This window comes from Bufo bufo, chromosome 2, assembly GCF_905171765.1.
Source record: "Bufo bufo chromosome 2, aBufBuf1.1, whole genome shotgun sequence".
NCBI classification, from domain to species: Eukaryota; Metazoa; Chordata; class Amphibia; order Anura; family Bufonidae; genus Bufo; species Bufo bufo.
In genome coordinates, this window is record NC_053390.1 from 778,199,069 (window position 1) to 778,225,868 (window position 26,800).

Consider the following 26,800-nt stretch of genomic DNA (forward strand, 5'->3'; position numbering starts at 1 on the left):
GGTGACGCAAGGGAGGCCCGTCACCTTTTTTGTTTCAGAACATTTAATTGCAATCTATTTGGATAAACCTGAACGGTGTTTTCTTCCCTCACCGAGAGCAAAAGGATATATGAAAGTGAAACCGAATAATGCTGTAATAAACGGGAGAATGTCCCTTTTAAAATGTCCTCCTTGCTATAATGGGCGAACCCAAGATCCTGTTCTTGTTTGTTTTTCTTGCCCGGTTACATGCCGGTGACATTATCTGGCGGTTCTTTTTACTTTGACTTTAAAAATGCGGTGGCAATGGTCCAAAGTTATTTTTAGAGTAAACCTTTAGTCACACAAGCAGTCATATGATGCCGTCGGTCCGTGGGTTGTATGCATTAATGCACATGTCCTGCTCCAGGCGTCTGGAACTACATTCCCCGGAATGGAGCCGTACAAGCCGGAGCCGGGGAGTCAGTGGGTACCCTTTCATCTGGTGTATTAGGTCCTCCAGTGACTCCTGCTGCACGTTTGAGCTTTGCTTGTTATTTCAGCCAGCTTACTGGCATTGAGCTGGCCGCAGCTTATCGGCAGTCTGTTGTCTAGGAGGCAGTGCACACTAGGATTGTGTGGCGGTCCGTCATTGCTGTGGTGCTTTAATTGGTGGATTTCTGGTCTATACAGTGAATGTGTGCTGAAATCAAGGTTTACAGGCGTAAAGTTATGTCAAACCTAGATCTGACTGTAAAGAAAATGGCCAGAGTCTGACTGATGTAGTAAGTTCAGGGTGGTCTGTGGCCACTGGAATTATTGCAGAATTATATAAATAAAAAATATGTATATAACGAATATCACCAAAAATTGAAAATAAAAAATAAAACACAAAGGCGTGATTTAAACAATGGGTAATTTCCTGCATCACAGGTCACTTATGCTGCAGGTTTTTATTTTATGCAGTTTAGGATGAGATTTTGTGAAACGCTGTGGATTTGCATGCACCATGTGAACATGCCCTTGCGGCTCTGTGCCCATTAGAAGGCTAGGTGGGTGCTTACCAGATTAACCCAAAATCATGCTGCTGGTTTAGCTATGAATGTGATGGGTCCGTTTTCAGACCAGATCGCGATGGTCTCACGGCAGGGCCTCCACTGAAGTCCTGGTAAATGGTTTTTCGTGCGGCTGCAGTAACGTCTCATTGCTTTGTAAAACGGCGGTTACTGTGGGAAAAGGTGAAATGAAAATGAACATGGACTCTCTCCAAACCAAGGGGATTTTGTTTCTCTGTAACCCAAGCCTTTGTTTTCAGGAAGGGTTCTCATTTCATATCTGAAGATGTTGGAGGTGGTCATCCTTGCGTTTTAAAGTGTACATGTATGTAATGAAATAATAGGGTTGGGTGAATCGCCCGGTGCTGCGGCTCACGTGGCGCTGCGGCTGACTCGCACACAACAGCTGCTTAATCCTTCACTGTGACAGCCCACATTCCAGGGAAAGCAGTCGCTTGCACAGTGCCTGAACGTCCCTGTGCGCTGCCCTCTTACCCTATCCTTCATCAGGTCATAATCAGCTTGGTCATTGCTAGAAAGAATAAATGCGTTCATGTTAATTTCCGTCCGAGGAATGTGCGCTTTTGTATTATATGGCAAGGATGAGATGTGAAGTAAGTATGCCGTGGAACTACATTGTCCAGCCAGCTTGAGCCGCTGCAGCCTCTTTCAGGATGCCATTAAAGTCAATGAGGTGGGTCGATGTGGCTTTGTCAGAACATGGATCGGTCCCGTTGGTCATGCCTCTGTTGTAACTGGGAGCCAAGATGATGGTGTGCACAGAGCCTTACAGGGGTTATCTTATCAGGGATAACTCCTTCCATTATGCCGGTCCCTAGTGTCAGCACCACAGGCTTATTTGGCTGGGAGAAGCCTTGGCCAGCCAGGCGTCTCCACTGCAGGGATCTGCATAGAACATGTACTGTTACCTGGAGGCCAGAGAAGCAGTAGAACAGGAGCCAAGCTCACAGACTCCCGCCCCCACAATGTCCTTATACCCTGATAGGGCATATGCACAGGGGTTGTCTTCATGAGGAAACCCCCTTTAAAAATTAGTGGCAGTGCATGGTTCTTCATGAAGTAGTAAGCTGCAGTACCACATGCAGCCACTCCAAAAGTATGGCTCTGTGCATTGAAGATGAGCTCTTCCGCCTCTTCAAGGAGCTTGTCGGCAGGAGTCTGTCTTCCACCAGCTGACAAAGGGTTTGCTTCCGAAACGGCACTCCTTGAGCCATGGTAAGGGGATGGGGGAGAAACGACTAAGACCTGGATCAACGTGGGCAGCTCGTTCTGATGTCGTCTTCAGGGCTGTGGAAATAAGTGGCGGTGCACTTAAAGGGAACCTGTCACCTGGATTTTGTGTATAGAGCTGAGGACATGGGCTGCTAGATGGCCGCTAGCACATCCGCAATACCTAGTCCCCATAGCTCTGTGTGCTTTTATTGTGTAAAAAAAACCGATTTGATCCATATGTAAATCACCCTGAGATGAGTCTAGTCGCTGAGATGACAGGACTCATCTCAGGTTAATTTAGATATGTATCAAATCGGGTTTTTTACACAATAAAAGCACACAGAGCTATGGGGACTGCGTATTGCGGATGTGCTAGCGGCCATCTAGCAGCCCATGTCCTCAGCTCTATACACAAAATCCCGGTGACAGGTTCTCTTTAAAGGTGTCACAGCGGTGGCGGAGGGAATCTGCTTAGTCACTCTAAGCGTTCAGTAGTCTGGGTTTGCAGACTCCTGTGATATCTGGGTTCATGTGTTGTCACAGTAAATATATGTCGTGTAGTGAGAAGTGGAGGCAAGTTATCTATTGACTCGGTTGTGTAAGCAGTGTTAACTCGTCGTAGTCCTGCAGATGAGAGATGTAGTAGTACTGTATGACGGAGTCCGATCCATCTGCATCGAGTGGTATTAGTCTCCACCAAGTTCCTATTAACGTGTCGCCGTGCAAGGAGCGTCTCGTACAGATGTGTCATGAATACGAGGACTTGTCCTAATGCAGATGTCGTGGGTCTTTAGATATTATACATAGAGGTGAATATCCATCACAGACTTTGTTTTTCATATTCTAGTTTGTCTTCGTGCACATGTGACGTTCCTGCATTTTGGGGAGTTTTAAAGTATATGTGCACTTTTTGCAACCACTTTTGTTGTTGACTTTGACTGTAAGCTACTTTTGCAAATAGTTTTCATTTAAAGGGGATTTCAGAGATTTTTATACTGATGACTTATCCTTAGGATAGGTCATCAGTATCTGATCACTAGTGGTCCGACACCCGGGACCCCCGCCGATCAGCTATTTGAGAAGCGCCGCATCTTACTAAGCACAGCGTGGTACATTGTATAGCGGCTGTGCTTGGTATCGCAGTTCAGCCCCATTCACTTGAATGGGGCTGAGCTACGTCGAGGTTAGGTGACCGAAGAAGGTGCCTTTCCAAACAGCTGATCGGCAGAGGCTCCGGGTTTGTTGGACCCCCACTCATCAGATGCTGATAACCTATCCTGAGGATAGCTCATCTCAGTCTCAGAAAACCCCTTTAAAACGTACCAAACATTTTGAGAGGCATTTATCAAGCTGATTTACTTCACTGTGGCGTTAGAAAGTCGCACTTTATGGCGCACACCAAATCTTGGCCTTTTTGTGCTTCTTGGTGATACAAGGCTTGGCAGGAGGGTCGGGGCCTATCCTGGCCCACTGGATTTACTATCACTTACACCAGATACTGGCATAGGTTATAGCTCAAGTTTGCACCAGTCCCTGGCTGGCATAGATTTGGGTTTTTGGCGCACAGTGTACCACATGCTCCTAATTTATTAGCCTCATCTTGCTCCAGCGCACAGGGAATTGGTTTTGGTGTATGGCTCCTCTGCAGATCTATATATCTCCAGACTCCAAGCAAACCCCTGAGCCTGCAGTCGTGGCTATTTCCTAACCTGACCCCTCTTCTACGGTCTGTGGGACAGAGATAACAGAATAAAGGCCGATTGTGCAAGCGCTTCCCTCACTGCTATCGGGCAATCGGCCGCGGTATTACAGATGACCGCTAATGAGCATTCATGCGAACGCTCTGTAGCGATTTTCTGCTGAAATATTGGCATTTGTAAAGACTGGGATCAGACTACAGGATTTGTAGGCTGTAACTATAGATACAAATAGGACTGCATATGAGCTCTATACACATAATGATGGGGTAGGTTTATTTTTGATCAAGGCTTCTTATAAACCTTTGTCTTACAAGCAGTACAGAAAGAAATGTATAAAAGGTCTTATAAGGGTCCATTCACACGTCCGTTTTTTCTTTCCTGATCTGTTCAGTTTTTTCTGGAACAGATCTGAACCCATTCATTTTCAATGGGTCCTGGAAAAAAACGGACAGCACAATGTGTGCTGTCCGTTTCCGTTGTTCCGTTCCGCATGTCCGTTTAAATATAAAACATGTCCTATTCTTTTCCTGAAAAATCGGATCCTGGTACAATACAAAGTCAATGGATCCGCAAAAAACGGATGACATACGGATGTCATTCCGGATGTCATCCGTTTTATACGGAATCCGTTCCTGGAAATTACATTTAAAAAATTTTTTATTTTTTTTTAAAGGGTTTCTGTCACCCCACAAAACTCTTTTTTTTTTTTTTGGTTATATTCCTTATAGCGCGATATAGGAGAATATAATGGTATTACTTACTTTGATCCAGCAGTTTCTTTAGAAAACGAAGTTTTATAATGTGTAAATCCAGTCTCTACCAGCAAGTAGGGCGTCTACTTGCTGGTAGCCGCAGCAGAAAACCGCCCCCTCGCCGTGTTGATTGACAGGGCCAGCCGTGATCTCCTCCTCCGGCCGGCCCTGTCAGTAATTCAAAAATCGCGCGCCTCTGGTCATTCGGCGTAGGCGCTCTGAGATGAGGAGGCTCGTCTCCTCAGCACTCCCTCAGTGCGCCTGCGCCGATGACGTCTTCTCTTTCGGTGATGTCATCGGCGCAGGCGCACTGAGGGAGTTCTGAGGAGACGAGCCTCCTCATCTCAGAGCGCCTGCGCCGAATGACCAGAGGCGCGCGATTTTTGAAATACTGACAGGGCCGGCCGGAGGAGGAGATCACGGCTGGCCCTGTCAATCAACACGGCGAGGGGGCGGATTTCTGCTGCGGCTACCAGCAAGTAGACGCCCTACTTGCTGGTAGAGCCCCGATTTACATATTATAAAACTTCGTTTTCTAAAGAAACGGCCGCATGAAAGTAATAAATACCATTATATTCTCCTATATCGCGCTATGAGGAATGTAACTATCCAAAAAAAAAAAGTTTTGTGGGGTGACAGAAACCCTTTAAAAAAATCCAAACAACTTTATTTGCTTATTGAAATTTATACATGTTTCCGTTTTTTGCGGATCCGCAAAAAACGGATGACATACGGAAACATTTTCAGGAACAACGGATCTGCAAAAAACGGACAGAAAATCGGATTATAGAAAAATACTGACGTGTGAATGTAGCCTAATACCCTTATATCTTTCCTTAAAGTATTCACATTGCACATTGTGAAAATGCCACCCAGTACGTTACATTCATGCAACTTTGCTTCAAAACTGTATAAAAATGTTTGTTTAACACTTCAGCATTGGAGTTAACACGTGCATTTTTTACCTATACGTACATGGATTCATCTTCATAAAATTACCAAAATTGAAGATGCCTGCGAGCTCACGCATTTGTGTTTGTACGTTTTTCGATGGACACCTGGGTTCCACGTTTTTCTACTCATTTGAATTGGTACCATGCAATACTGCATTTCAACCGCTGCTACAACATGAGCACATAGCGTCCCTCAGAAATACCAGCTATGGCTGGGATGTTTTAGTTCTGAGACGAGATTACTCTTTTAAGACAACCATCTTAAAGGGGTACTGTTAGTAGTTTTGCTAAACTCCTGACAGTACTAGTTAGGGTCAGGAAAGAGCAGTGTGAACATACTGTATTGTGGTGCTTTGCTCATCAGGAGTAGTGGGAATATGACGTTTTAAATTCTGTCAGATCATGCTCTTGCAAATCATTAGCCTCAATCGCTTGAATTGGCGCTTTCAATTGAACAGAAAGCAGACGGCTCCATTCAAAATGTAATAGTCGTGCTGACTTAATATCCATTGAAGTGAGAGCGCTGAGCTGCAGATGCCCCAGCACGGCCACTGCACTGTGAACCGCTCTGTTCTGCCTGTTACATCCAGTGCTAGTTCCAGCGCTGGAGGCTGCATAGTGGGGGTGTCGGACCCTTATCCATCAGATAATTATGACCTATCAAAAGGATAAGGTCATTACTATCAGAAACCTGGAAAACACCTTCAAAGAGCAGAATAAATATTCATGTTCACCCTTCTACTGATGAAAGATCCACAAGGCATGTTTGCATTGCTTTCCCTGGCTCCTACCTAGGGTTCACAGCAGTTTAACACAATCAAAACTTCTCACAGATTCCCTTTAAGCACCATTAAACCTTTAAAATGTTTTTTTTCACTCCTGGGGGGCCTGTCTTGCAGATCCCTCAGCATGGCCGGACCCATGGACGGTATCCTATTTACCAGGTCACCGCCCGCCCCCAGCAGAGAAGTGCGATCAGATACAGATGGCCTATCTTGAGGATAGGTCATCAATATTAAAGAGTATACAACCCGTTTTAAGCAAATTTCACTGGCTACCTAGCTCTTGGGAACGGTGCAGCCATGTGTGTGTGTGTAGGTGAAATCGGATCTATCATAAATCTTGTTTTTGTGTTTTTGTTTTTCTAGAGTTCTGGAATTGAAACTTTAGTGGAAGAGCTCTGCTCCAAACTGAAAGATCTCCAGAGTAGCCAAGGTGACCAGCTGCCCACAAGTAAAGGTAAGTATTTCAGGCCAGGTATGCATCTGATGTACAATACTGGTATCTTTTCAGTAAGCCTGAAGTGAATGAATTAACCTGTTATAAATAGGGAAACTTCGGAAAACAGTGCAATCTGCCTGATCTACCTTGCAGTATACATACAGAGGAAGTTTGAATCTGCACGTGGGCAGCAGAGGATGCACTGAAAAGTATGCTTTTATTTGCTCCCATTAAGTAGCATTGTGCAAATTGAGGCTACAGAAATAAATATATATATATATATGCCTGGTCTTGTTTGAATACTGGCATTCCAAGCTTTCACAGCATTATCTCCACTACATCAGAAGGTACATCTGTTAGAAATCAGTTTGGCAGTGAATGCATCTGAAAGTGAAAGCAGGTTTCACTGCTTTCACTTATGACTTTATGACTTGATTTCTAACAGCTATGTCTCCCGATGTAGTAGAGATAATGTGATTCTAGTCTTGTTTGAAAGGTTGGAGGTAGTCAAACAAGACTCATATCTATAGCTGAACTGTTAGGTAATTTTCTCATAACCATTAAGTGGTTGAGTTTTTCCACAGCAGAAGCCTATGACAAATGTCTAAGAGTTGGTGGGAGAAGTTTTTAAGATATTCTGAGCACCATTGGTTTTCCCTTTTAATCAACTGTATTTATAACCTTTCACAGAAGACAGAAGTAACAAGAAAGTAGATGGATCGCTGTCACCGGAAGCTACTACATCTCCAGCAAGAAAGGATCAGGCAGAAATGTAAGTGCTGCCCCTACACCCAAGCGTGCATTGCGGGGGTATTCGTTGTAATATAGGTTAAAAGGCATCTGTTGGCAGATTTGTTCCTATGAAACTGGCTGACTTGTTTCACGTGCACTTGTGTTGGTCCCATGTTCATATGTGCCCGCATTGCTGAGAGAAATTATGTTTTAATATATGCAAATGAGCCTTTAGGAGCAACGGGGGCGTTGCCATTACACCTAGATGCTCAATTCTCTCTGTAACTGTCTCTTCTCTGCACTTTGACTTTCGAAGAAGTCAGGGCCAGACGTATTTGCATATATTAAAACATAAATTTTCTCAGCAATGCAGACACATATGAACATGAGGCTAACACAGATGCCTTCAGCTGCCAAGTGCACATGTAACAGGTCAGCCAGTGTCATAGGTACAAATCTGATGAAAGGTGCCTTTTAAAGTGGAGGGTGAGCTTTGTCTACTGTAATGTCTAGTGACAGATGTTAGAACAGCTCAAAAGATAGACTGTGTTTGGGCACTTCTCCTTTTTTGGAGTTTGGAAATCTATAAGAAGATGCATTAAAAGGGTTTCCAGATACTGATGACCTAGCAGATTGGTGGCTGTGCACTCCCACCATTCAGCTTTATGCACCAGAAACTATACAGTTGATGGATAGCTTCTTCCACAGAGTAATTTTTGGTTCAGGTGTAGTGCAGCTCAACTCCCTAGTAGATTCCTATGAGAGGTTAATCAGCTTCCAATTAAATTATATCAATTGGGGATGTCCCGATACCAGTATCTGTATCGGGACCGATACCGGGCATTTGCACGAGTACATGTACTCGTGCAAATGTCCCCGATACCACTGCCGATACCGCTGCGCCGCTTCTATGTGTCCGTCCGCGGCCCCTGCATCTCGCACAGCTTCACAGGCAGCAGCAGGCAGTGTAATTGGAGCCTAGAGTGGAAGCTAGGCCCGCCCCTCCCCGCCCTCCAACCAATCAGAGGCAACCAGCACTGACTCACAGCACAGGGACTCAGAGAATCGTCTGACAGTTTATTAGTTAAAAGAATCCAATAAGTCACAGACCGTGTCACCGAGTCCCTGCCAGACTTCCTGCTCTGCGGCTCCCTGTAAGTCCGTCCGGGGGGAAGGGGGGGCATTATTAGCATAGCATGTAGTGGAGCTGTGTGTGTACAGGGTGCATGTAGCAGAGCAGGAAGTCTGGGGTGACACAGTCTCTGACTCATTAGATTCGTTTTAACTAATAAACTGTCAGACGATTCTGAGTCCCTGCAATAACTATAATTACATCACAGTCTGCTCCACTGCATTCACTGCAGCAGAGCTGTGTTTGCCAGGAGCGAGTCCCTCTAAAAGTGATAGTGTCTGTCTTCTATGGCCCTGGTCCTTCCCTTCCTGCCTGCAAGCTGCACATTGATCTCTAAAAGCAGGCATTAGGGCAAGAAGAAATATACATTACTGTATGATGGCCACAAGACTATTATACTGAGGAGGGGGGGCTTCAAAAATTGTTGTCCTGACTCCTTACAGTAGCGTCTCCTTGTGGCTGCCCCCATACAGTATAACGTCTCCTTGTGGCTGCCCCCATACAGTATAACGTCTCCTTGTGGCTGCCCCCATACAGTGTAACGTCTCCTTGTGGCTGCCCCCATACAGTATAACGTCTTCTTGTGGCTGCCCCCATACAGTGTAACGTCTCCTTGTGGCTGCCCCCATACAGTGTAACGTCTCCTTGTGGCTGCCCCCATACAGTGTAACGTCTCCTTGTGGCTGCCCCCATACAGTGTAACGTCTCCTTGTGGCTGCCCCCATACAGTGTAACGTCTTTGTGGCCCCCATACAGTATACCGTCTCCTTGTGGCTGCCCCCATACAGTATAACGTCTTTGTGGCTGCCCCCCATACAGTATAATGTCTCCTTGGAATGTTATAGTTCTGTTTTTGGGCCTTTTGGTTGGTCAGTGGTCAGAAAATACATGTGTGTGTATTTTATTGTTAAAATTAGTATCGGTAATTGGTATCGGTGAGTACTTAAATAAAAGTATCGGTACTCGTACTCAGTCTTAAAAAAATGGTATCGGGACATCCCTAATATCAATATTTTTAATTATTTTTTGCTGGACAAATGAAAAATCTATGAATCAAGAGTCAAATTTTTTTTTTTGTCTTTTTGTTCCCCCTCCCCCTTTTCCATATTAGGTATTATGAAGCTTTTCCACCACTTTCAGAGAAGCCAATTTGCCTGCAAGAAATAATGACCGTATGGAACAAGTCAAAAATCTGCTCTTATTCTAGCTCCTCCTCATCTTCCACTGCCCCACAAACAAGCACCGAAACTCCTTCACCAAAGAATTGCCACAGCGAGAGCGAAGCAGTAATGACCAACAAGAACAACGGAGCTTCTAACACTGTACAGGGAAAGAACCAACAGAGGAAAGGCAAGACCGAGAAAGATAAGTTTAGTAATGGCGCAGCTGACGAGAAAACAAATATTTTGAGAAGTGTGAGGCACAAGTCAAACGGAAAGATCCGCCCTCGATCCTGTTCCTCTGGCTCAAGCGAAGCAGGCTCAAGTTCGAGCGGTAATCAGGGCGAAACAAAAACGAGGTTCATCAAAGTAAGGCATAAAGTTAGAGAGGTCCGGAACAAAAAGGGCAAAACTGGTCCCAAGGTTCCACCAAAGAACGGCGAGAGGAAAAATGTGGCGGTAGGCAGTGGAGCCAGATCTGTGAAGCCGCTCTGCAAGAGAGTAAAGCGTCACGTCAAAGATTATGCGTATAAAGAAAAGGATAAGGAAGGAGATGATGTCCTGAAAGAGACAAGAAAGAGGACTGAATTCAGAGAGGAGCCATTGTGGTATACAGAGCCGATCACAGAGTACTTTATTCCTCTGAACAGTAAAAGTAAATTGGAAACAACGTATAGAAAAAATCCCAAATGGTATGATGCGTCAGAAGAGATGGAAGAGTTGTCAGAGTTTGTAAAAGATCTTCATCTGAATAACCACAATATCCACGAAACATACCTCGCAGCGGGTACCTTCATCGAGGGGCACTTTGTAGAAATGCCTGCAGTCGTAACCGAGACAAGCGATCACACAGGGACCTCAATCTGTTCTCTCCTAGAGGACAATTATTTGGATGATGTTCATCCTGCTGAACTTGCACACTTCTATGAAGTCAAAATTGATCAATCCATGTTGGATCCAGGTGCCTCAGAGAAAACGAAAGGAGAGAGTCGTATCTTGAATATGATTCGACAAAAAAGCAAAATAAGAAGTGATACGGAGGCTAAATCTTGCAAAGTGTTAGACGATAGGGAGTTGCAAGGGGAGAGTGCAATATGGACAGAATTGACCAGTTCTATTGGTGCTGAAGGCTTGTTCTTGCAAGATCATAGTAAACTAGCTCAATTTTGGGAGTCCTGTTCACCTTCAAGTTCAGCTGATGCAGACGGGGAGAGTTTGGGAGGGGACTCCCCGAGTACATTCTCCCCTTTTTTTGACAGCACAAAGCTCAATACACACATGCACACTGGCAATCAAGATTTATTTTTGGACGGAAAGAACTCTTATTTTTCAGTGTTTGAAGTGCAATGCAGTAATTCTGTGTTCTCGTTGCCCAGGGAGAGGGTGTTCAATGAGAAAGTTAAAGCCGAGTCTTCTTCCAGCATGAATGGGTTTGGAAAAACTCAGTCGCGATTACTAATATGGACCAAAAACAGTGCCTTTGACGAAAACGAACAGTGTTCGAATCTTTCGACGAGAACATGCAGTCCATGGTCGCATTCGGACGGAACCCGATCAGATACGGAGGCTCTCGGCAATCACCTCGAAGATTACACTCAGTTGAACACAGAAGATGCAACTTACATTATTCCCACAGTTACTTCAAGGTTTCAAGATGATATCTCTGGTATAAAATCACAAAGCTCGTTCCTAAAGAACAGGACTGTAGTAGACGAGCCTGTACTGGTATTGGGCAAGAAATCGAAGTTAGAGTCACTCTGCGGCATTCAGCTAGAACACGAAAATGATGTAATGTCTGACACTACAGAGGTTGATCCTGAAAGCAGCATTCATACACATGGATACAGCTCAGGAGGCATCAAAGACTTGTGGACAAATGTCGAAGATGATCAGCTGTTTCCTCTCGATGTAAATACATTTAGCTGTCCTGATGTGAACGATACAGAAGAAGCGAACTTTCAAGAGCCCAGCAAGGCTGTTCAAAGATCAGAGTACCATCTTTGGGAAAGTCAAAGGAACCCTGTAGAAAAGCGGGGGTTTCTGGCCTGCGAGTCATCGAAGGTGGATGGCGGAGACTATATGACTCCCTCGAAACCCTGGGATATAAACCATGTGAAAGAGAATTCGTTCATTCTTGGAGGAGTTTATGGAGAGTTTGGAAGCTTTAATGGTGAGGATGAATGGGCAGTGGTGCCACAGAGTCCAGCAAAAGCAAGCTTACTGGACTGCACTGCCTCGGATGTTGTTACAATAGCCGGTACTGATGTGTTCATGACGCCAGGGAATAGCATTGCTCCTGGACATCGCCAGCTATGGAGACCGTTTGTATCTTTTGAAGAAAATGAGCAAAATGGAGATCAAGGCTCAAGCAAGGGTTTTTCTTTTATATTGCATGAGAATCTGCTTGGTACATGTGATAATTTTCCAGAGGAGCCGGGCATGGGCTACTCATTCTCTTCTTTTGAATTAAACAATAGATTTTCTCAAGTTCTTCATGTTGAATGTTCCTTTGAACCTGGAAATCTAGTTGGTAGTCCTAGTTTTAAACCGAAAGCTTTGTGCTCAGATTCCGAGGGGGATATTGGCCATCCAAGGATTTGTGGCGTGGACCGAACACAGTATAGATCAATAAGAATTTCTCCCCGTACTCACTTTCGCCCAATATCTGCATCTGAGCTGTCTCCGGGTGTAGGGAGCGAGTCTGACTGTGAATCGGAAAAAGACGAGCTGGCCGTACCCACTCTTTCCGAAGGTGAGGTGTTTGAAGATCCACAGGATGATCTAAAACCTCTGGAAGAAGATGCTGAAAAGGAAAGTAATTTTTATGGAAAGTCTGAGCTCGAATCTGGAAAGTTTCTCCCTCGGCTGCAGAAGTCGGGCATGGAGAAAAGTGCACAGACTTCTTTGGATAGTCAAGAAGAATCCTGTGCCGTATTGCCTCAGGAGAAACGGGATCGCTTAGACTTTAGGATTATTGAATCGTTTGAAAGTGACGTGATGGACAACTCCAAACAGAGCTGCAAAATGTCGGAGGTGAAAAGTAAAGTGAGTTTTAAGGAAAACCTTAATACTGGATGCAATCCAACGTCTGAAGAAGAGTTGGGGGAGGTATGTAGACCAGTTGCAATGAATTACTACGTAACTGTATACTATTTAAAATAATGAAATTTTGACTTTCCCTGGACTGCACATATTGTGCTCATTGAGGTGCCTACACTTTCCAAAAGAAATGAGGTCTGAGGCTAAATACTTGGATCACTTTATTTTTTTTCTGGTATTTGCTCCTGTGAGTCAGCTGGATGCCCATGTCAACTCTTTTCAGACATCTACTGGCTTGACAGGTTTTTTCAGGACTTATTGATGAGCTGTCCTTAGAATAGGGCATCAATATCAGCTCTGCAGAGGTCAACCTCCGCCACCTCGACCATTTATCTGTGTTTATTAGCTGCGGCGACAAGTTCTGCTGCTGCATCTAGTAGAAATAACTGATTGTGGGGAGTGGATGAACATCCCCCATTCTGATATTGATGATCTATCCTCATGCGCACGACCGTATATTGTATCCGTGCCCAACCTGCCTTTTTTGCAGATTGCACACAGACCCGTTCATTTCTATGGGTCCACACAGATCTCATCCGTGTGCTGCCCACATCCGTGTGTCCATTCTGCAAATTATAGAACATGTTGCAAACAAGAATGGTAATGAGAAAAAAGCTGTTACATGCAGTCGTCATCCGTATTTTATAGAACTGTGGTTAGCGGACTGCAATACAGGCACGGATGTGTGCACAAGGCCTAAGTTCTGGAAAATCCCCTTAAAGCAGTCTTGTCTGAGATCTAAATGAGGCTGAGCTATAGTACCAGTTGAGGCTACGGTGCTTTAGCAAGTACCCCCGACCCTTCAGTCTGTTAATCTTTAAATGGGCCACCCATTAGAGGGAACCTGTCGTTAAGATTGACATATAGAGTTGATAAATATTCTTACTGTGCACCCTCCAATCATTTCTAAACTGTCTTTGTCTATGTTCAGACGTATTGTATTCATGTAAAAAAAATGCTTTGAAAATGCACCTGACGTCGTGATCGGGTTCCTCATGGAGTCATTGGGACTTTGTTCTACCTGAGGGGAGTCACAAATCGTCTCCCCGCTCTCACACCCTCCAAGATTTCCCCACTGCCCTGACATCAGCGCTGGCAGAGCAAAATCTTGCGCAGACACGGAAGACTTTCATGCACAGCCGCATTATGGCCATGTTCAGTGAGTGCTTTAAGCCGAGGTGTATACACCTCCACCCACTGCGTATGGCCCCATCGTGGCAGTGCATGGAAGTCTTCTGCGCCTTCGTGAGAGTTTGCTTGGCCATCGATGACGTCTGGAAACAAAGGGGTGGTGTGGGAGAGGCAGAGGGTAAGTCGTGGAGAGCGGGGAGGTGACTCCCCTCAGGCAGAACAATGTCCCGATGACTTCATGAGGTACCTGGTCGTGACGTTGGGTATGTTTTCAAGTTTTTATTTAAATATTTTTATATTTTATTTTTATTTTTTTACGCGAATACAATACTTTTGAGCACAAACAGCTTAGAAATGATTTGAGGGTTCACAGTAAGGGTCCATTCACATGTCCGTAGTGTATTGCGGATCCGCAATACACCCGGCCAGCACCCCCATAGATCTGTCTATTCTCATCCACAATAGAATATGGCGTGTTCTATTTTTATTTTCCAGAGCCGCAGACCGGAAGATCGGGGGCGTGCACCGGAAATGCGGATGCGAACAGCACACTGTGTGCTCTCCGCATCTATTCCTGCCCCATAGAGAATAAATGGGTCCGCACCTGTTCCTCAATTTGCTTAACGGATGCGGACCCATTCTACAGACGTGTGAATGGACCCTAAGGATATTTAAAGGGGTTGTCCTGGTTTAGAACTGAACCGGACATACCCATATTTTCACCCAGGCAGCCCCTCTGACATGAGCATTTCATGCTCCAATGCTCTCCTTTGCCCTGCGCTAAATCGCGCAGGGCAAAGGCATTTTCAGGAGATCCGGTAACGTATACCTCCTTAGGGCTGCCGGGCCGAGGCTTCTGCCCAGCAGTGAGCCCGGTGACGTCACCGGCACTGATGGGTAGGCTTTAGCGCTGCACTAGCCTGTAAGCGGCTAGGGAAGCGCTAAAGCCTGCCCATCAGAGCCGGTGACTTCACCGAACACACTGCTGGGTGGAAGCCTCCGCCCGGCAGTGTGTTATTGTAAGTAAAAAAATAAATAAAAAAGCTCTTGCCCTGTGCGATCCTGCGCACGGCAAGGGAGAGCATCGGAGAAGAACATCACAGCCAGGGAGAAGGAGACGCCCATGGAGAAAGACTCTCCTCCTCAATGCTCTGATGCTAATACAACGGGGGCCACGGCGGGCGAACGGAGCAGCACCCAGAAAAAATTGTAAGTGCAGTTAGAACCCTGCACTATGTCCTACGTATCCCGATACTTAGTTTATAATGTTTGGACCCATGAAAGGTCCTCTTTAACAAAAGCGCATTATATGAGCAGTTTTTTTTCTCAATGGAAGGCCTCATGCATAAGAAAAAAGTGGAGTTCAGCACATGCAATTAATTGATGACAAGTTATGTGCAAAACTGATTTTGTGGATATAGTATAAGTATTGGCGGTGGGCAAACCCCCTTTAAATTCAGTTTAAGGGCTCCTTCAGATGGCCGTGTGTTGTCCGCAAAAATGCAGATCCTTTTTTTGCGGACAGTTCAGCATGTCCGCAAAAAAAGGCTAGCATTTCATATTTCTCGTGAATGGCATTGGGGGACACAGCACCATGGGTATATGCCTAGCTGGCACTAGGAAGCTGACACTAGAAAGAAAAGTGTTGGCTCCACCCATCTGGGCTATACCCACTGCACATGCTGGAGCTAACCAGTTTTTTTTCTAGTGCCATAGGAGACAGACATGACCTGCTCTTTTTTCTTTGCAGGTCCTGCTGCTTTTTGCTTATTTTTTTTCTTTTCTTTTTCTTCCACAGGTTCGGCAGGCTGGGGCTCCATAGTGGACTTCCACCATAGTTGCACCCCCTGCGGGCGTGTACTTTGTACTTAGCCGGTCGCCCAGTCCAGTGGATGCCGTCATTCCCAGGTTCACCTGTTGAGTCTGCCAATGGGGCGACCCAGCTGCGCCTGAAGACTTCTGAGGGTAAGTATCAATCCTCCCATGGAACTAGTGGGTCCCTTTTCTTCCAGTATGGGGTGGGCTTCTCCATAGTCAGGGCGCCCTTGTCCCCCTGTCCTTCGGGTGGTCACTTTTCTTGCGGCAGACAGGTTCTTAGGAGCTCATTGGAGGTCACATTCTTGGACATGGCACTTCCCCTGTCTGCCCGCCTTGGCCTCTAAATCTAGGTCCCGGCCTGGCCCGCAGTGCTCCCTAGCACGCCTTCTTTCGGCCCCATTTCATTCATCCTCGGCAGTCGCTTACCTGCTTTTCTGCTAGAGGCTCCGAGGACAGAGCAGTCTCCATCTTGCTGCACCTCACGAGGTTCCACCTTAGTCCGGCGCACAGTCTTCTTAAGCTGCTGCTGCTTTCTTTGGGACACAGCACCTGGGGTCCGGTAGGACAGCTTCTCCTGGCTGTTTTTCTTTCTTACAGGCTCCATCCTAGCCCTCATATCCTCTGCCAGACAGGACCCAGTTCCCAACCCCCCTCCTGGAATTGTCACTTATTTTGCTTGCGCTGGCTGCAACCAAAAGATGCCGTGTGGTCAATCTGATCCCACCTGCGCACAGTGCCTTGCTCCCAAACCGCCCAGCCGCCACTGCTGTGTTGGTCCCCCCTGATTGGGCTGCCTCCCTGTCCCAAGCCATAGGGAACCTTGCCAGTCTCTCCCAATCTATGGTGCAGTCGCTGGATTGCTTGCCGCCACAAACGCGGCAGCCTTAGTCCCAGTAGGGAAACTCCCACAGTCAGGGCTCGCTCTCGCTCTGACACCAGGTCCCGTAAGCGACCTCGTGTGCTCTCAGCTGGGTCCCGCTCATCCTCAGTTTCCTCGGTTCACTCCCTGGATAAGTCTGAGTCCGGCGAAATCTCCTCTTCTGCCGCTCCTGGGGACACCTCTGACTCTGAATCTGAACAGAGCGCATCTATGTCTGCGGCCATGCAGGATCTCATAAAGGCAGTCAGGGATGCGCTCAGAGTGCAGGAGGGACCCTCTTCCGCGGCCCAAGAATCCGTGTCATTTCGCCCTTCCAGGCGCCCCGCCTTGGTTTTTCCTAACCATGCAGACCTCGACGCACTTCTGGCTCTGTACCTGGGTGGCAAATGCAGCTTCCAAGAAGGCTCTCATTTCTCTCCCTTTTCTAGGCAGTAGACTCTTTGGGAAGCACTTGGAGGAACTTATTTCCAAGGCCATGGGGGGGGGGTAAAAGTTCTCTTCTCCCCCATAATCGACCTCGCCTGCTACCCGGGTCGTCTTCGCGATCACGGCATTTTCGTTCTTTTTGGGACGACTCCTCCCGCTCAAACAAAAGTCTCCTAGGCCCTCCTTCAAGGCCAAGCCCTCCTGGTACGCTAGACCGAAGCCTTCTAAGCCACAGCCCGCAAAGATAACCTCTGCCTGACTGTGCGCTTGCTCGCCTTTCAAGAAGTCTGGCTGGCGCACGTGGACGACGCTTGGGTTCTGGAGGTTGTTTCCTCCGGTTACAAGATATAATTTTTGACGGGTCGCTCCGTTCCATCCTGCATCTCAAGGCCCTCAACCTGTTTGTCCGTGTCTGCCATTTTCGCATGGAGTCCCTCCGGTCGGTGATCGCCTCCCTGGAAGAGGGCGAGTTCCTGTCGTCCATCGACATTCAGGACGCCTATCTCCATCGCCCCTTCGCTTTGAGGTGGGTTCTCTGCCTTTTCAGTTCGTGGCCCTGCCCTTCGGTTTGGCTTCTGCCCCAAGGGTCTTCACTAAGGTATTGGCTCCCCTCATCGCTCTTCTGCGTACCAGGGAAGTTGCGGTGATTCCCTGCTTGGCCGACCTTCTAGTGAAGGCCCCTTCCCGCGCAGACAATCTGTCCAGCCTCCACATTACTCTTTCGGTTCTGTCTGAGTTCAGGTGGCTGGTGAATTTTCCCAAGTCCTCCCTGGTCCCCGGCCAGAGGATGCCCTTCCTGGGCATGATCTTTGACACTCTCCTCGGGCGAGTCTTTCTTCCCTAGGTCAAGGTGACGTCTCTCCATTCGTGGGTGGCTCACCTCTGCAACCCTTCCCATCAGGACGTGCATGCGAGTTCTGGGCCTCATGGTGGCCTCCCTCTAGGCCTATGCCCAATTGCACACCAGACTTCTCCAGAGGTCCCTACTCTCCTTCAGGTCTTGATCGCCTGATCCGCCTTCCCCCAGAGGTCCGCCGGGACTTGCGTTGGTGGCTCCTACCTCGCACGGTCTCCCTCGGCATGTCTTTCCTTCTGCCAGGTTGGCAGGTGATCACCACTGATGCCAGCCTGAAGGGCTGTCTTTGGGTCCCTCACAGCCCAGGGGCAGTAGTAAGCGGAAGAGTCTTCCCTGTCGATCAATGTCTTGGAACTCAGGGCCATTTTTCTTGCTCTCTGCCGCTGGACTCACCTGCTAGACGGTCTCCCGATCCGGATCCAGTCTGACAATTCCACGGCCGTGGCTTACTTGAATCACCTGGGGGGGGCACCAGAAGTGGGACTGTCCTCAGGGAATCCTGCGGTGGACGGAAGCTCACGTACCCGCTCTCTCCGCAGTCAACATCCCCGGGGTCGACAATTGGGCGACTGACTTTCTCAGTCGCTATCGACTCAACCCGGGCGAGTGGTCCCATCATCCGGAGGTGTTTCTGCACCTGTGTCAATGGTGGGGAACCCCAGACGTGGACCTGTTCGCTTCTCGTCTGGACCACAAGATTCCGGCTTATGTCGCCAGGTCCGGGGACCTTCAGGCTCTGGCAGTGGATGCTCTGGTTTTTCCTTGATCTCAGTTCAGCATCCTTTACCTCTTCCCTCCTTTTCTGCTTCTTCCCCGTGTACTCAAACGCCTAAAGAAGGCTCTGGTCCCGGCGATCCTGGTGGCTCCGGATTGGCCCCGCAGAGCGTGGTACGCAGACCTTGTGTTTCTGCTCGCTGACATCCCATGGCAGCTTCCCCTGCGTTCCGACCTCCTTTCCCAAGGTCCGCTATTCCACCCGAATTTACCGCCACTGCGTTTAACAGCATGGGTGTTGGGGCTGCGGTCCTGAGGTTCCGCTGTCTGTCAGTCTGTCATTTAGACTATGCTTCACACCCGCAAACCCCAATTGACCAGGATTTATCACCGTACCTGGTGGGCGTATTTTTCCTGGTGTGAATCTGGCCAGTTTCACCCTCTGTTTTTCTGTGCCGAGGATCCTGTCTTTTCTCCAGGCTGGTTTTGACAAGGGTCTTCGACTGGCCTCTCAAGGATCAGATTTCGGCCCTGTCCATTCTTTTCCAGAGGTCTCTGGCTTCCCGTCCTCAGGTGGAGACATTTCTCCAGGGGGTCGCTAACAGTGCTCCCCCCTTTCGTCCCCCTGTGGAGCCATGGGACTTGAACCTTGTCCTTGACGCTCTTCAGTCTTCTCCTTTCGAGCCACTGAAGGATGTCTATCTTTCCTTCGTTTCATTTAAGGTTGCCTTCCTTGTGGCGATTACCTCTATCCGCAGGGTCTCTGAGCTTGCTGTGCTTTCTTGCAAGTCTCCCTACCTTGTGTTCCACCAGGACAAAGTGGTCCTTCGTCCGGTTCCCTCTTTTCTCCCCAAGGTGTTGTCCTCATTTCATATTAATGAGGAGATCATCCTTCCTTCTTTCTGTCCTAATCCCGCTCATCCCAGAGAGAGATCCCTTCATCGTCTGGATGTCGTTCGGGCGCTCCGCCTGTATCTTCGGTTAACTGAGTCTTTTAGGCGTTCCGACTCCCTCTTTGTTGTTCCCGACAGACCTCGTAAGGGTCTGCAAGCTTCCAAAGCCGTCTCCCGTTGGATTCGATTGGCTGTCAGGGAGGCCTATGTTGCAAAGGGTCGGGTTCCCCCCTTTCGGTTGACCGCTCACTCCACTAGGGCGGTCGCGGCCTCTTGGGCGGTTCGGCATCAGGCTTCTGCTCCCCAGGTCTGCAAGGCCGCCACCTGGGCTTCACTTCATACCTTTTCGAAGTTCTATCAGATCCATTCCTTGGCCTCTGCTGATGCCAGCTTGGGTCACAAGGTTCTGCAAGCAGCTGTGTGTTAGGTGACTTGCATGGCAGTTTCTTCCCTCCCTCGTGGACTGCTTTTGGACGTTCCATGGTGCTGTGTCCCCCAATGCCATTCACGAGAAAAATGGATTTTTGTACTCTCCGTAAAATCCTTTTCTCGTAGGATGCATTGGGGGACACAGATCCCGCCCACAGATCCCGCCCTCTTTGGTTATTTCTAGACTTCTGGGTTTTTTTCCCAGGAGTTTTTGTTCGGTTGTTGCTCCTACTGCTTTTTTGACCAACTGGTTAGCTCCAGCATGTGCAGTGGGTATAGCCCAGATGGGTGGAGCCAACACTTTTCTTTCTAGTGGCAGCTGGGCATATACCTATGGTGCTGTGTCCCCCAATGCATCCTACGAGAAAAGGATTTTATGGTTAGTACAAAAATCTATTTTTTTGGCGGACCCATAGAACTCAATGGGGCCACGTTTGTTTTTGCGGAGCCGTGGAATGGAAGAAAAGTGCCCCATAGAAGTGAATGGGTCAGCATCTAATCCGCAAAAAAGGCATACGGCCGTCTGAATGAGCCCTAAGGGAACTGCTCTCTGTCTGGGCTTTACTGCTGTATCATGGCCACCAGAAATCAGCCAAACTATAAAAAAATAAAAATAAATTTCATTTGTTTTTATTATTTTTTTACAGTTTTCTCCTCTGAGCATCAACCTACAGGGAGTAAATGCTGTTAATGAAAAGCAGTGCTGGTGGCAGAAGGCACTGTACTCCCCGTTAATTTCTGGATCCTGTTGTGACCGTAAGGAAACTGTTAAACTTGCGAATTGCTGTTGTGACTGGTGCGAGATGGTAGGAGGCCGTGAGAATGGGTGTATTCAGGCCATTAAACCTTGTGATCGGACACAAGAGTAGCACTTTATCACTGTTATCTCTGCCTTGTAGAGATTTCTTGTTGCCTTTAGACTCTCCATTTCAGCTCTTCAAATAACACATAAGGAGATATTAGCCAAAGTGTAATTAAGTGTTTTCTGAGTCGGTTGAATTTGGCATTTAAAATTATTAACGCTGTCATTTTACACAGCTCTCTACGCAGATGCGAAGAAAGAAAGTGGCGATAATACAGGTGGGAAGGACCTTCCCTACGCTGGTTGGCATCCTCTCGAGATTGAGAAAGTAGGTAATGTTGTTTTCCAGACTTTGTGATCCCTATCTTGTGTATGCCCAACCTTTTTATATAGGTGCCAAGTAAGGGTGCATTTACACCAACAGATTTTCTGACCATTCATCATTTACACACACAGATCTTTTATTATACACACCAACTATTGGTCTGATTGGACAGATATTGGTCAGATAACCTGTTGGTATAAATGCACCTTAGACCTGTAAGAGGATGTTATACCAAAAAAATAAAATCTATTTGAGTCGATCAAGAAGGCAGCTGCGTCATCTGAATGTGCTTCCCCCGGGGCTGCAAATAAGGGGGGTAGGAACATTTTCTGCCAGGGGTTAACTCAAATGGAGCAGTTGACCACTCCTGCAAAATCGTGCAGACGTTCGCTGTTGCAGTTGGCAACGGCCTGGCTGCACCATTTGGTTTTACCCTAAACATCCACAGCTACCTATGTTTAACCAATGCGTGGATTTGGACATGTATATCATCAGCAAGAAGTATTTTTTGCAGCCTGAAATTGATGAGCACAAGGGTCGTAAACCGCTGCCTTTAATACAGGACAGCTTTTGGATGCTGTGTAAGGTTTCGCCATTACTCTTTATTCCCTGGCAATCAGCTGTTATTGGAGCAGCCAGCGTCGCCAAACCTTTTTCCTGCTAGTGAAATGTAGTAATACATGATATGACAAGCATTCAAATGAATGGCTGCCTATATAATGAAAGTAGAGGCTAGGTCCTCCAGTTTGGAAGCCACTCTTACAGAGGTCACAGAGGAAGGGCCCGAGCAGAACACCTCACTTGTGGTCTAACCCGCTGCTGATGTGCTGCAACAGTCCTTGTTTACCCAGGTACAGCACTGAGTATCTGTTACCGCAGCTCCCACTGAGTATCTGTTACCGCAGCTCCTCCTGTTAAAAGTGAGCTGCAGTATCAGGCACAGCCGCACAAGTGTGAATGGTGGAATAAATAAAAAATCATTTGGTCATATGGAGGGAAAAAAATGGATTTCTGTTCCCGTCCACAAAACTTTTACATAATGGTTGGGCTAAAGATCAAAGGCGCCTGTTACCACCAACTTGCCATTATGCAGCTGGGGTTTACAGTCCCAGGCCTGCCCATAGCATCTCATCTGTCCACCCCAAAGGATAGTAAATGAGAATCCAGGACTATCTGCAGCAGCACTGGTGCATGCGTACAGTGCTGTGTATCTGGCACTAAAACCAGGCCTGCTTTAGACCAGAGTTCCTCGACTCCAGTCCTCAGGGCCCCCCCTACCAGTCATGGTTTGAGAATATCCCACAGAATGGATACCTGAGGTAAGTTCTGATGCACTGACACTAATTATATCACCTGCTCAATACTCAGGAAACCCTGAAAACATGACCGGCGGGTGGCCCCTGAGGAACACTGCTTTAGACAGCTCCCAATGCCACTGCACCCGGCGCGCTGGTGATTTAGTAGCCCCCTTTTAAGTGTACATATTATTTAAAAATGTAACCCTATGCTCATTAAACCATACCCTTATTTATTTTACTTGTAGACATCTGCATGTAACAAAGCGAAAATAACCATTGGATTCAGTGGTGCGGTAACATCCAGTTGCTTCAGGAAGATCATCTATTCGAGCGACAGTTCAAGCTCCGACACTGCTTCTGAGGGAGGACACGAATGGGCCGATATATGCCGAGAGGAGCTTTTTTCTCGCACTCAGCTGTGAACGAACATCTTTAGTTGACCCGAGTGTTAAGGAGAGAGAACTAGCCCTCATCTGTCCGTCTCCTCTACACCCTGTAGCGCTGGACCTCTTTAGTTACCACTTTAGATATTTGTGTGCTTTCTTTTTTTCTTTTTTTTTTTTTTTCTTGCAGTTTAGTTAGGGTAACAGTCTTCTCAGTTTTTTCTTTTTTCCTTAGTTTTCTGACAAGCTGTTATACTTAGTATAGCTAGAATAAATTATGTTGTCAGATGAAGAATGGATGTGTTTGTAGAAATCCTGCATCCAGTTTGCATACTCTCCTTTAAGATGATTTTTTTTTTTTTCCCACTTTTTCTTTTTTCTTTTACTTTTAGTGCTGTAGTTGGATTTCCAAATGTCGTAGATCCTTACAGCTACTTCTGCCGTTCAGAGACTTCGGGAGTCTTTGGCAATTATTCTCTTAAATTCTAGGAGAGAAAACATGTAACACTGTAATCAGTCAGTGCCTTTCTGAATGCAGGAGAGTAGCATGAATGACTTGCCCAGTCTTCATTTGAAAACATATTTAAACAAAAAAACAAAAAAAAAGAAAAATATAAAAAAAATAAAGTATAAGTAGAAGCAATGAGATTGTGCTTAGAGACTTACAGAATACTGTGTTTTCTATCCTATGATATTTTGCTCCTGCTAACGGAGGAGAAAATTATTTGATATTCTTGCTAATGGCAGGAGCCCAAGGTGGTTTGGAAAGTTTTTGTGCATGGGAAAGAGCAGAGTGCGCGCATCACGGATACATATTTTATTTTTTTTCCATTTGCCCATCTACAGTTAAGTGGCAAATTATGTTTTTGTGACCTATTAAAAAAAGCGTAAAAGAATGATAAATCCTGAATACCTGACCACCTTTTCATAACCACAATGTGGGTTTCTTTTGGATCTGGGACCCAAAGGTCACAAAGTAGCAATTGCTATAGTGGCCCTTTTGGGTTATTCATAAGAGGTTGGGAGCATTTTTAATGGCCACGAATCCAAGACCATTAAGGGTCAAGTTAAGGTAGCCATACAAGTTCCCAGAGATGTGAATGCTCGGCTCCACTGAGCGTGCATGTGTTATGAAAGGGAGAGCACGCGGCCGCCAGACGCCTCTGATGGTGGCTTATCTCCCTTGAGAACAAAGGATCGGGCATGTTGAAATCCAACAACACGAGCCTTCTTTTCTGTATATGGCCGCTTTCAGATGCTAATGGCATCCCAGTATACAGACGGTAGGTGGAAATGCTCAGCTTTTCCCATGTACTATGACTTGGCATGAAAACCTTGTGCCTGTTGCCATTAGTGTTTTTTTTTTGTGTGTGTTCTTGTCACTGTTATTTAGTCTTTAGTAGCGTAAAAATGTTGTACTTGGGAAGGATGTAATGGGCAAGTATGTGCGTGCAATGGTGAATAACATGGTTTGGGGGTTTCTTTTTTTTTCAAGCGTGGCTGAAATAATGATCCATGTGTAATTTTGTGAAACTCTCTGCACAGTGTCAGTGTAAATGTTCAGATTTCTCAAACTCTTTGTGCTTCTAACATTTTTACGCAGATTGTTCAAGCACAGTAAGAGCAATATTTGAAAAACAAACAAAACATACAATTTACCAAAAGCAAAATCTTAACAATAAAAAAAAAAAAGCATGCTTGGAACACCAGGAAATGCAAAAGGTTTACCATTGCTTTGGGACAATGGCGGAACCCTAAAGGCAATACAAATTGTGGATTGAACGGTATTTGAAATTGTGACAAAAAGTATGTTTGGTTTGTTTTCCCCTGTCCCCTCCCAACCCCACATCCATATGAAGAACAAAAATGAGAAAATACTTCTAGAACATTGATGTCTTCTAAGGTCAGGTTTGCAGCTTGCAAAAGTGGGAACAGAACCCGAACATAAAGTTTTGGAGGTGGTTTTGCTAAAAAGGTATGAACCTGAGCTGAAGGATTCTGTTCCCTTTTCCTTTTTGTTTTTATAAAAATTGAATATAAAAATGATTATACAAGTGTTAAAAACACAGTTTGGATTGTCACCTTTTAACCACCTCAGCTGAGCCTGTTTCATTTATCACATTGTGATATAACTTTGATTTCTAGCCTCCTATCTCCTCCTGGTGGTGCATTTGCTTTTTTGACCATATTGCGTGTAGTAGGATTTTGTTCTTCAGACTTGGAATTCCTGGAGCTTCCAGAAAGGGTTATATAAAACCTGCACTGAAAATAGTGACACGAAAGCCTGGCACAGTCGATGCCAGGTGCACCTTTTGAGCGCCTGCAGCAACCGAGGGCTCAGCTACATCAAACAGTCATCAGTTGTACATTTACCATTGAGCTCACCCCGCACCTTGTCCTACATTACATGGCTCCTTCCCCATAGGTAGTAAGCAGTCTGTTCTTAGCACGGTGCCGGTTCAGCTCCTTCAGAGACTGAGGTGACACTTTAAGACCAAGGCAATAATTCATCATTTCTGTTTCCTCACCTTACCTTCATTTTCTGACTTGGAGTTATGTATGTTCCTTCTCCCCCCTCCACCCAACCTTCAGACATTTCTCTTTTTTTTTTTTTTTTTCTTTCTGTAATTTTTCTTCTTTAAGGTTGGCAAAACGCTGAACGCACTGTGGTATGAAGCGCGTTGCATATCCATCGCACTGAAAATATCTGTTTCCCATTTCCAGGCTAAGATTCTGTTTTTACATTTTTCTTTTTCAGATTTTTTTAAGTTTTTTTTTTTTTTCTTCTCCCTCAAGTGGTTGTATTGTTCTGATTTTTCATGTACACCAAGAGTAACTTTTTTTTGTTTTCTTGTGAACTTAACACCCAATAAAGAGACAGGAAAAATTATCTGAGTTTGTGCGGGTTCATTGTATTGCATGAAGTATGACACATAGTGTAGTATGGTATTGTTCTTTCAAAGTGGTTCTTCAAGACTCAAAAATTGCTATTGTCCATAGATATAACATGGGGCTGGATAGTGTTTTGAACTTATGACACTGTCACTCTTAGGCTACTTTCACACCTGCGTTCGAGTGTCCGCTCGTGAGTTCCGTTTGAAGGCTCTCACTAGCGGCCCCGAACGGATCCGTCCAGCCCTAATGCATTCTCAGTGGACGCGGATCCGCTCAGAATGCATCAGTCTGGCAGCGTTCAGCCTCCGCTCCGCTCAGCAAGCGGACACCTGAACGCTGCTTGCAGCGTTCGGGTGTCCGCCTGGCCGCGCGGAGGCAAACAGATCCGTCCAGACTTACAATGTAAGTCAATGGGGACGGATCCGTTTGAAGATGACACAATATGGCTCAATCTTCAAACGGATCCGTCCCCCATTGACTTTCAATGTAAAGTCTGGACGGATCCGTCTGAAGCTACTTTCACACTTAGAATTTTTTCTACAATATAATGCAGACGGATCCATTCTGAACGGATACAAACGTCTGCATTATAGGAGAGGATCCGTCTGTGCAGACACCAGACGGACCCGCTCCGAACGGTAGTGTGAAAGTAGCCTTACACACTTAGGCCTCTTTCACACGACCGTTTTGTTTTTTTCAGTTTACGGGCCGTTCATTTCAATGGTTCTGCAACAAAAAAAAAACCGGAATGTACTCCGTATGCATTCCATTTCCGATTTTCCATTCCGTTGAAAAATAGAACTTGTCCTATTAATCACGTTCCGTGGCTCCATTCAAGTCAATGGGTCCGCAAAAAAAACACGGAACGCATACGGAAATGCACCCGTATGTCTTTCATATCCATTCCGTTTTTGCAGAACCTTCTATTGAAAATGTTATGCCCAGCCCAATTTTT

The 26,800-nt window shown here is 46.2% G+C and overlaps 1 protein-coding gene across 5 annotated transcripts in view; it reads left to right on the forward strand.

The window, feature by feature from the left end:
• The window catches only part of KIAA0232 (KIAA0232 ortholog), a 36,540-nt gene extending 12,994 nt beyond the window's left edge, over positions 1–23,546 (forward strand). For 2 of the 5 annotated variants that reach the window (XM_040419121.1, XM_040419124.1), the window contains 6 exons: positions 6,800–6,890; positions 7,563–7,644; positions 9,848–13,004; positions 20,790–20,898; positions 21,181–21,272; positions 22,813–23,546. In XM_040419121.1, coding sequence (XP_040275055.1) covers positions 6,800–6,890; positions 7,563–7,644; positions 9,848–13,004; positions 20,790–20,898; positions 21,181–21,272; positions 22,813–22,989 — 3,708 coding nt within the window. In that variant the 3' untranslated portion in view covers positions 22,990–23,546. Of the gene's footprint in view, positions 1–6,799; positions 6,891–7,562; positions 7,645–9,847; positions 13,005–20,789; positions 20,899–21,180; positions 21,277–22,812 lie in introns of all 5 variants that reach the window. The other 3 variants (XM_040419123.1, XM_040419125.1, XM_040419126.1) reach the window with 3 other exon arrangements.
• Positions 23,547–26,800: the final 3,254 nt, after the last annotated feature.